Source organism: Rutidosis leptorrhynchoides, chromosome 1 (genome assembly GCF_046630445.1).
Source record: "Rutidosis leptorrhynchoides isolate AG116_Rl617_1_P2 chromosome 1, CSIRO_AGI_Rlap_v1, whole genome shotgun sequence".
NCBI classification, from domain to species: domain Eukaryota; kingdom Viridiplantae; phylum Streptophyta; class Magnoliopsida; order Asterales; family Asteraceae; genus Rutidosis; species Rutidosis leptorrhynchoides.
The window spans coordinates 550,733,113-550,744,793 of record NC_092333.1 but is presented as its reverse complement, the minus strand read 5'-3'; the positions used below and the strand labels follow the sequence as shown (position 1 = coordinate 550,744,793).

The 11,681-nt window shown below is 31.0% G+C and overlaps 1 protein-coding gene across 1 annotated transcript; it reads left to right on the top strand.

Annotated features, from left to right (window-relative positions):
- Positions 1 to 9,531: 9,531 nt before the first annotated feature.
- On the top strand, positions 9,532 to 11,067 carry LOC139879322 (serine/threonine-protein kinase OXI1-like). Its single transcript, XM_071865414.1, has 2 exons — positions 9,532 to 9,995; positions 10,076 to 11,067. Exons 1-2 carry the CDS (start codon positions 9,625 to 9,627, stop codon positions 10,899 to 10,901), a joined length of 1,197 nt encoding a protein of 398 aa, XP_071721515.1. The 5' UTR covers positions 9,532 to 9,624; the 3' UTR covers positions 10,902 to 11,067.
- Positions 11,068 to 11,681: the final 614 nt, after the last annotated feature.

The following is an 11,681-nucleotide window of genomic DNA, read 5'->3' as shown; positions in this document are numbered from 1 at the left end:
TGAAAAAATAGTGCAATTTTTTGAACAACATCATGCGCCTGATATTTATTATTATTATTTGTTTTTATTTGTATTTTTATTTGTATTATATTTGTAATCACTAATTACTAATTACTAATATTATTAAAAGCTTTAAAAAATAATTTAAAAAGAAAATATTTTATGACATCATCTAGGAGGCCTCTCATTTTTTCTTTTTCTTTTTTTGAATTTTTCTTTTTTACAAAGGAAAAATCATGTTTATGACGTCATGCGGTTGGAGATTTAAAAGCATCGTAAGATTCATACAAGAGCTTGTTAATATTTTTAGGCTGCAAAGTATATTGAATATGACACTAATTTTAGTGAGGAGGAAAAGGAAACAAGAGCATGTAAGTTTTTGTATTACCGGTGTTTATGTACTCCGTATTATTTTACGTAACCATATTATAAATATATCATTAGAAGTTTGAGTTTTATTGTGACATTTTTATATTGCTTCATGGGTAATTTCGTCTTTTTCATCTAGCCTATTTATCACTGTTTATATATTTTGATTTTGATATTCATATCGTACATCTTCAAGTTCTTAAATCGGACAGTAAATTAATATTATGTTCTTATCTCAGGGTTCTTCAAGTTCTTAAATCGGACACGTAATGACGTAAATTAATATTATGTTCTTATATCAGGGTATTGATAAATCCATTATACTATATTATTATTATAAAAAAATCCTGATCCTGATCACCACTCGTGAATTTGGCATTCTAATTCCTCATCATCTTTATTTATTGTGCATTTATTATTTTGTTGGTAGCTATTCGTTAAACGAACAATTCTTGACGAATATGTTCTTAAATGGGCCATTCCATAATTATAAAAAATTGCATCATCCCAGATTAAGACTTTTGTTAATATATGGACACGTTTTGTTGAGCTTTTACGTAAGAAATTGAATCAATTGAACTAAAGACACGTTACTAGCTAGTTAACTGGAAATTTATAAACTCAAGTTTAATGTTTTTTTTTTTTTTTTTTTTTTTTTTTTACCTTTAGATGTATTTAAACATAGTTTTCTAATCACTGAGTTAGATCATGATGCCTTAATTATGTCCCTTTATTTTAACCGTTGATTTAATTTGAGGTTCAATTATTAATATCTTGAATATTAAACAGTTATTTAAATAATTTCTTTTTTGTTTATTAATTAATTTTAGTTATAATTATAAATATGAATTATTTCCAAAGTTCGAGTTAAAACATGTTCGACTGTAAATGATGACGAAAAATTAGTTGGTAAAGTTGCATATCGGAAACGTAGAGATCACATGCTTTATCCCAACTAACCTAATTTTACTTACTTTTATTTATGTCATTTTCTGTTTCTCCTATTGTCTTTTAGGCCACAAACTCGGGCCACTTTAAGCAGTACAATTTTTATTACAGTATCTTTTAGAAAAATAATTTGGCATGCTTTAATTATCAATCCTCTTAAATCCTTGAATTAGTGTTTTTCTATCAATCCTTGAATTATTTACATGTATTGATATTGATTCTCTCCTTTAATAACTAGTCTTTTCACGAGTCATTATGTTATTTGATAGATTGATAATTAAAACATAGGATATAACTAAAAAAGTAAAAATGTTCGAGCGGATATCTAATAAATCGAAAAAAGTCATCAGTAGAGTGACACTGTTCGCTAACCAATCCCTTATCTTTTGATGTCAACTTGACAAATAGAACTGGCATTGGTTAAGTTGTAGATGGGTCTTCTTTTTTATATCCTGTTCGCCACGTTTGAAATCAGCATTATTATCCGCTTGAGTTAATCTTTTTTTTAAACGGCTCTGCTTGAGTTAATCTGCACAGAAGTGATTAGCTGCTTTAAAAAAAGTAAAGCTGCTCGCCTACTACAGATAAATTCCTCGCATGCATATTGGTCACTTAACTACATTTGGGCTTTTGTAAATGTTACTTGTTATATTATTTAGCGGGCCTGTGATGTCCATACTTGAGATAGATAGTCGAGCATTTTTGGCCTACATAATGGGCCCATATAGTTGTATAATCTGCAACTTTTATTGTATTAATAAAAATTTTCGGACTTTTCAAAAAGAAAACAAAATAATTATAAAGTAGGTGGATCAATCATTATAATATTAATGAGCTTTAGCGGATCACGTATAAAAGATAGTTTAAGAGTATTTACTTGGCAACAAGATAGGTTTACTTATGAGGGTTTAACAAAACGTTTCAGTCAACCTAGTAGTGTCATGCTACATCACTAAATTCACCATTAAAAACGACGCGCCATAACAATTACTAACGTAGCAAATGAGCAAATAAGAAGAAAATAATGCACCACTTCACAACGTTATTTTTTGTAATTTGCACTACGATCCTCAACATTACACTTGACCCCGGCCCGTGCGAAGAATGAAAATCGAGCACGATATCATGGTAATATCATAGAAATATAGAAAGACACTTACAACTTAGTACACAACCACACTATTATTGTAGAGATTAATACTAACAGAAAATGAAGATAAATCAATATATAGTTTGTAACAAATACGGATAATAACCACAAGGTTGGTGGTGTAATTGTTGAGAGACTATTCTTCCATAGTGGAGGTTATATGTTCGATTCAAGGCAGTTGCATTTATTCCCTCGTAGTCATGGAGGTTGGCCCTCAATGTCTCTGAACTGCTCGCAAAGCAAGTAGTTAATGTTAGATTAGTGAGTTAGTAAAACAAATTGGATACCTAGGTTAAAAAAAAAAACAAAAACAAAAAAAAAACAAATACGGATACTCCTATTTATGTTCGTAATTGTTTAAGACGAGAATGAAAGCAAATTGAACGAATCTTCATCGGAATCACAAAAGTATAATATAATATAGACAAAATTTCATTCCTCGCCCCTGAACTATACATCAAATTTGACTCCTTGTCCTTTTTCTTTTTTTTGTGCATCTCTCGTCCCTAATGTATCAAAATTCTACATCCCTCGTCCTTTTTCTTGATTCCTCGTTTTTTTTTCTTTCTGTCAATTCTACATCGCTCATCCCTAAAAAGGACGAGGGATGTAGAATTGTGATACATTAGGGACGAGAGATGCACACAAAAAAAAAATGACGAGGAGTCAAATTTGATGTAAAGTTCAGTGACGAGGAATGCTATTTTGTCTATAATATACCGAGTATTTGACTGAAAATACTTGGAGCCTACTCATAATATTCCAGATAACGAAAATAATACTACTAGCATATTCTGTTACAAACAAAAATCAAAGAAGCTTATTCTGTACAATTCGAATTAAATATAATTAAATCAGATCAGATTAAATATTAAATACGGTAATAAAATAAAATAACATTATAAAAGATAGACAAAATATCAAGAATAAACCCTCTAGTTTATATTAAAAATCACTGTTGGTCCCTAAACTTTTGTTGAAAGAAAGCCTTGATATTATAGTAATATTTTCAGTTAGTTTAGTTTTGTTGAAAGAAAGCCTTCATTTTTGAAAAATTTCTCTCTGTTATAATAATATATACATATATGTATATATATGTATATGTACAAGAAGTCATAAATGGATGGCTTTATAATAATATATATATGTACAAGAAGTCATAAAATGGATGCCAATTTTGTAGTATAAATACCTCATGTATTAGCATTGTAAAATGTACCATTTCATAGAATTATATGAAATACACACTTATCCTCTCTTTTACTAATATTTCATAAATAAGTATAATTGTATTTTGTAGTTCTTTTATTAAATTATAACACGTTATCAGCACGAAGAGCTCCGTATAATCATGGTGATTCTTCTAGTTGCTCAACCACCACTTCCACCTCTCAAGTTTTCTACCGGCCACCGTCCTCCGCCGCTGAAACCGTCAGAAGATCCTGAAACTTCCAATGTGTCTTCTCATCAAGAAGTTACCAGCTTGGATTCTTCCATCACTAAGTTATACTCATCAGGTATTCCAAAAATTGTTGACGTTATTTAATTTAAATTACTTTGAATTAATTAATTAACAAGAAAACCAAGACTTTACAACGATCATAAAATGAACCTGTTTTGAGAGAGATAGTTTAAAAAAAGGGAGATATTAAGATACACATATATATATTACTTACGCATATATAAACACCCACCTCGGGTATCACCTTCTTGATGAAACCTTCACCACCATTGAATCCTTTTAGAGGCGGAGCCAGAAAATATTTTCAGTGGTGGCACAGATAATAAATTTACTTTATATATATATTTAGAGTAAAATTTAACGTAACTAAAATATCAATAAAAGAAAAGTTTAATATTAAGAATTTAGGTGTTATTTTTAATTTCAATGATAATAATGATGTTTAACCAAAATTGAATACTACAGCTTCTTTTTGCATCTTAAAAAACGTATAAAATTAAAAAAGAAAAACATAAAAACAAATGTTAGATTGTAATATTGATTTCTAAGTATACTTATAATCAAAAGCTTATTACTTAAAAATAAAGGGGTGAAAAGTTAAAAGATTACATTTCAGTAGGGGTGTAAGAGAAAAAGAGTCAAAAGTGTTTACAATGTGTGCAATCGTGATTGGCTATAGGACATATGGGGTCTTCTTCCCCACCAAACCAAATTTACGCTCTCCTCCATGAAAACTCAAATTCTCAGTTTTCTTTTTTTGTAACTACAGTCAACAAATATTATCTACCAATTAATTTTTGGATGTATCGAATCGCTAATTTATTTACCATTTTCAGTGGTGGCACGTGCACCCACTAACTACTAAGTGGTTCCGCCCCTGAATCCTTTTGCTCGATGAAACCATAACCACCAAGAACTAGCAAATCAAAACCGTTTCTCTCTCACTATCGTTTCCTTCTATTTCTGTTCAAAGCACTAAACCAACACCTTTGTATTCTACTACATACTTTTCTTTTCGTGACCCTGTTGCTACTTCTTTCTGGGTTATACCCAACGAAATTATGTTGATACATGAAGTAATCGGGTCATTTTAAGAGATAAAAGGGAAGTATATATATTCACAATTCAAAGCTTTGTAGAAGTAGATATGTGGAATATTAAATTGTCTTACTTTATTAATCTCCAAGAAAAAGAGTTATGCAAGTGGTAGTACTATGGCCGACCACTTAAAAGCTCGATGAGCTGTCTTCAATTTTTTTTTTTTTTTAAAAAAAAAACAAACCCACAATAATGAACCTCTATTCGGAATAATCAAAGTGAGAGTGGAGACGGTGGGGTTTCAAGATAGGGAGTACCTTGTAAAAAGTAAAGTTGTTTAGATAAAATAAAATAATTAGATACTATGAATGATTTACTATGAAATTTATGTCAATTAAATCAATTGTTACGATGAAAAATATAATAATAAAAGTAATAGTTATAGTTATTTTATTAAGCACATGTGTGGGGGCACCGCAATTGTCGGTAGCTAAAACAAGAGCATATGAACGTAGTAATGTTTTGCATCTCCATAGCAACCCCAACTACTCTTTTGGTTAAATAAATCATTAAAAAAAAAAAAATTACGGAGTACATTTTTTTTTATGAGCTAAATGAGTAAATAAAAAAAAAAAAATAGATAAGTAATAAGTGGCGGAACTTGAACTTTTCATCTGCGGGGGCAAGAGAGATAAGAACTAAAATAATTTATCCAAAAAAACATAAATTTGTTCCAGCAAATATTATAGCATATAGCATACATATTACTAGCAAATATTAAAGTCTAAACAATTTATCAAATATACAAAAACGTAAACAAAATAATTGGAGTTTTGTGTTTAAATTTTCTGATAGGCTACCATTAAGGTATTATGCTACATTTTTTTAATGGGCCAATTGAATTACCTTTAATTTATTATTTTGGGTGGGGCTGGGAAATAATAAATACTACTAATAATTTTCCAGCCCATTACATACAAACGCTATTACGCTAGTTAGAAGAAAAAAGTGAGCAGGGGCAACCGCCACACCCTGTCTCATGAATCTTCCGCCCCTGTAAGTAATGATAGTGGACAGCATTAAAGAAGATATGGTTATCAATGTATACTGTTTAGAAATTATGATCATAAAGATGATAGATAATGATAGATGAATAATGCACTGAACAAAAATTTCAACTAATTGATATCAATAATACAAAGTAATAATAAAGAAATAATAAAATAATAATTTGATATCAATTGAATTCTCTGTATCTTACGAACAACTTGTGGATATTTATGAAGTTAGTGGTGATGCATGATTGCATGTATATTTAAATATTAACAGGTACAGTAATATAGGTACCTAATTGAATTTATAGCGTGCATAATAAAATTAATAATATAATAATATAGAGTAATATAGAAGAAGAGATATATATCTCTTAGGACGGCGCATATGATGAAAAGCGCAGTGCATACTATTAAAAGCGCATATGATAAAAAGCGCATATGATGAAAAGCGCAGCGCATATGATTAAAAGCGCATATGATAAAAGGCGCATATGATTAAAAGCGCAACGCATATGATTAAAAGCGCATATGATAAAAGGCGCATATGATTAAAAGCGCATATGATAAAAGGTGCATATGATGAAAAGCGCATATGATGAAAAGCACAGCGCATATGATTAAAAGCGATTAAAAGTGCATATGATGAAAAGCACATATGGTGATTAATGAAAAGAGTATTGAGAAAAATCACCAATGTTTCTTGAAAGAATTCAAGGTTATATATATGAACCAATTCATCCATCATGTGAACCATTTTGATATTTCATGGTTCTAATAGACGCATCTAGCGGATGATCTCATATTTGTGTGTTATCAAGCCGTAATATGGCATTTGCAAAGTTTCTTGCACAAATTATTAAATTGAGAACACATTATTCTGATTACACCATTAAAAGGATGAGAATATATGTTGGATATGAAACATCTTCAATCATAAGATATATTGAGCCCATGACGGGTGATGTTTTTACAGCACGTTTTGATGATTGTCATTTTAATGAAACATTGTTCCCTAGATTAGGGGGAGAAATGAAAAATAAAGAAAATGATGTTTCATAGTATGAACATCAATTAAGGTATGTTGATTCTCGCACAAAAGAATGCGAAAAGAAAGTTAAAAAAATAATGCATATGCAAGAATTTGCAAATTAATTACTTTATGTATTTAAAGATACAAAAGAGTGACTAAATCATATATAATAGCAGGAAATGCTCCAGCTCGAATTGAAATTCCAAAAGCTGGCAATAATGTCACTCATGAGTCTTTGCCACATCTGAAACGTGGAAGACAAATTGGTTCCAAAGATAAAAATCCTAGAAAAGGAAAATCAGCTGATAATGAGATAAAAGAAAGTGTTCAAGAAGAACCATAAATCAATATTCCTTCTGCAGAGGATATTGATAAATGTAAATACATAAATTGCGATAAATTATGCAATATTATGGAACCGAAATGAAATGAAAAAAAAAAAAAAATCTTGATGAGATATTTTCATATAATATTACAATGACATCATGAATAAAGATGATGATCTAGAACCAAAATCTGTCATTGAATATCAAAATAGACATGATTGAGCTCAATGAAAAGGAGAAATACGAGCTGAATTAGAATCGCTCAATAAAAGAAAAGTTTTCGGATTAATCGATATCACTTTGAAAAATGTGAAACGTATGGGATACAAATGAATTTTTATCCGAAAAAGAAATGTGCAAATGAAGTTACAAGGCAAAACTAGACTTGTAACTCAAGATTTCCCACAAAGACCGGAAATGAATTATGAGGAAAACTTATCCTCCTGTAATGGATACAATTACTTATTAGATACTTAATCAACCTGGTAGTTACTTAAATGCATCTCATGAATGTTGTAACTACTTATCTGTATGGATCACTTAATAGTGATATATATGAATATACCTGAAGGGTTAAGGTATCATAAGCATCTAATACAAAACCCAAGGGAATGTATTCTATTAAATCACAAAGATTTTTATATGGGTCTATACAATTAGGACGTATGTGGTATAACTGATTAAGTGATTACTTGATAAGAAAAGTGTATACACATAAACTTATTTGCCATGTTATTTTATTATGAAAAACAATGATCTTAACATCATATGAACAAATAAAGAGATCTATGAAATCATTCAACTTCTAAAGAATTATTTTGAAATGAAAGATCTTGAAAATACCAAGTATTACCTTAGATTGCAAATTGAGCATATGCCTAATGGTTAACTTGTACATCAAACAACTTATACCGAAAAGATTTTAAAACATCTTTTAAAGACAAACTCATTGTTGTTAGATCACTCAATATTGACACTGATCTATTTCATCCCTGCGAAGATCATGAAAATCTTAACAGATCGGAAGTTCCATATTTTAGTGCAATTGAGGTTCTTATGTATCTTATAAATTGTACAAGACCTGACATTTCTCTTGCAGTTAATTTGTTGGCAAGATTCAGCTCAACTTCTACCAAATGACAATGGAACAGGATCAAACACATATTTTGATACCCTTGAGGAACTGCCGATTTAAAATTATTTTATTCTAACGCTTCAAAACAAGATTTGGTTGATTATGTATATGCAGGTCATTCATCAAATCCTCATAAAGATAAATCTCAAACTCGATATGTATTCCTAAATGGAGGTACCACAAAATCATGGCGTTCTAAAAAACAAACACTTGTTGCAACATCATCAAATTATGCCGAAGTGATTGCATTACATGAAGCCACTCGGGAATGTTTTTGGTTAAGATCAATGACACAACTCATTATTGATTCTTGTGGACTAGAACGCGATAAAAGTTCAACAACTATCTATGAAGATAATCCAGCTCGCATAGCACAGATGAAAGAAGGATATATCAAAAGTGACTGAACAAAACACATACCCCCTAGATTCTTCTCATACACTCAAAATATCATCAAGGACAACCAGATTGAAATGAGATATGTTCAATCCAGCAAGAACTCTGCTCATCTTTTCACCAAAGCATCTTCAACTGCTATTTTCAGAACGCATGTTCATAATATTGGCATGAGGCATGTTCAAAAGATGTAACAGCTCAACAATGTCTACTTGAGGGGGAGTCAACTATATGCTGCACTCTTTTTCCCTTAGCTAAAGTTTTTATCCCACTGGGTTTTTCTTTGGCCAAGGTTTTTAACGAGGCAGTAAATTGTAGTTTATCTCCAACAAAACAAAAATTGACATCCAAGGGGGAGTGTTATAATAATATATACATATATGTATATATATGTATATGTACAAGAAGTCATAAATGGATGGCTTTATAATAATATATATATGTACAAGAAGTCATAAAATGGATGCCAATTTTGTAGTATAAATACCTCATGTATTAGCATTGTAAAATGTACCATTTCATAGAATTATATGAAATACACACTTATCCTCTCTTTTACTAATATTTCATAAATAAGTATAATTTTATTTTGTAGTTCTTTTATTAAATTATAACACTCTCATTGTTTTGACTCTGTTTCTTCACCAACTCTATATATAAACCACACAAAACTTCATCAAATAAACAAAGAATAAACATTTCAAAATCCGTCGAAATGAACGCGGATCAAATTCCGCTTCTAAACATTCACAAACTAACGGCGTTATCGCCGTTAGGTCGCGGCGCTAAAGGCGTGGTGTTTTTAGTACAAAATGAAGACGGCGAATTACTAGCATTGAAGGCAATTTCTAAAGCTTCAATTGCAAAAAAAGTGAAGAACAAAGGTAGTGATGAGAGTGAGTACAAAAGGATTAGCTTCGAACAAGAGGTTTTACGACGGTGTCAACACCCGTTGCTACCGAAACTTCGCGGCGTTTTATCAACTGATAAAATCGTCGGTTACGCCATTGATTATTGTCCTGGAAGTGATCTCAATTATCTCCGTAGAAAACAGACTGAGAAAATGTTTTCAGAAGATTTTATCAGGTAATTTAATTTGTTTGATTGAATTTGTAATGAATTGATTATTTTAGGTTTTAATTTTATTGAATTAATTATTATTTTAGGTTTTATGCGGCGGAATTAGTACTAGCATTGGAGTATCTACACGGATTAGGGATTGTTTATCGCGATTTAAAACCGGAAAACGCAATGATTCAGGAAAACGGTCACTTAATGCTAGTTGATTTCGATCTCTCAACGAAGCTTGCACCGAAAGTTTCAACCGGATCTCCGATTAAAACGACACCGTCTCCGTTACCAGAATCCGGTCAAACAAAAAGAAAAAACCGGTTTTCAAACTGTTTCCGGCCTGGTATAATTTCATCAGATGACTCGGTTCACCCGGCCGAGTCAGTTAACTCAGAACCGAGTCAAACCGAGTCGTTGACAAAGTCAAACTCGTTCGTCGGAACGGAAGAGTACGTGTCACCGGAAATGATACAAGGCAACGGCCATGATTTTGCGGTGGATTGGTGGTGTTTAGGTGTCGTTTTGCATGAAATGTTGTATGGTACGACGCCGTTTCGTGGAGTAAACAGGAAGGAAACGTTTTACCGGATTTTGTCAAAGAATCCGGATCTCGTTGGAGAACCGAACCCGTTGAGAGATTTGATCCGGAAGTTGTTGGAAAAGGATCCGAAACAGAGAATAACGGTGGATGAAATTAAGGGTCATGTTTTCTTTAAAGGCGTTGACTGGGAAAATGTGGTACAGATCTCCAGACCACCGTTTATACCTGGACGCTTCGATGACGAGTTTACTGAAGGAATTAAAAATAATAAAAGAATTGACATTGAAGATTTTGTGCATGGAGTATTTAATGACGCCACTGATGACGACAAACAGAAGGAACAAGACCAAAATGTGGACAAGAATTTTGTGGTTTTTTAAACTTTGAATATTATATTAGTATATAATATAATATATTGATAATTTAATTTTTTATTGATTTATTATTTATTTATTGAATTGAAATAAGATTATAACAGGCGTATATAGTAACTTATGTATGACAAAAGGTTTTCGTTAATGGAAATGAGTTGCGATTGTTATGATCTGGTTGAAATTAAAATTTATAGTTGGAACTGAAAATTTGTACTTGGAAGTAATAGGTAAATTGATAGTCAAAGCTTATATTAAAAAATAAAAAATACTACTCTGTATCGCTTATGTTTTTATAAGTGTTGTTAAAATTAGCCAAAGTCGTAATTTAAACATTATTTAGGTATAAGTAATGAATGCAGTAAATGTTTTAGGTTGTTATACGGTGGGAAGTTGTATTTTATCTACTATTGTGGTCCCATTTTATGCTTTAAAAAGATGAGAATGTGATGCAAGGTGATTGTATAGTAAATGTTCCTCCGCTAAAGTCAGTGTTCATTTAATTACATTCTTGTACTTGTGACATATGCGTGTGATGTTAGACGATGTATACACCGTATAATTTTTTTTTTACTACGGAGTATTTTAGTTGTGGACATTGTACACGTTTTAAGGACACTTGTTATGTGTAGGTCGTAACACGTGCTATAAATCTACTACATGCACAAGATAAAACAAAAACAGGAGTAAACACGGAACAAATATATATGGATGCTAAAACACTAGTTTTAATGCAATACTAGCAATTTTTACGTTCAGTTCTATAATTTTATTTATATGAACACTTGA

Excerpts from the sequence above, each read along its gene's own strand:
- LOC139879322 (XM_071865414.1), top strand. The coding sequence starts at position 9,625 with ATGAACGCGGATCAAATTCCGCTTCTAAACATTCACAAACTAACGGCG. Across the intron at positions 9,996-10,075 it reads TTTTCAGAAGATTTTATCAG|GTTTTATGCGGCGGAATTAG; the intron begins GTAATTTAATTT and ends TTATTATTTTAG.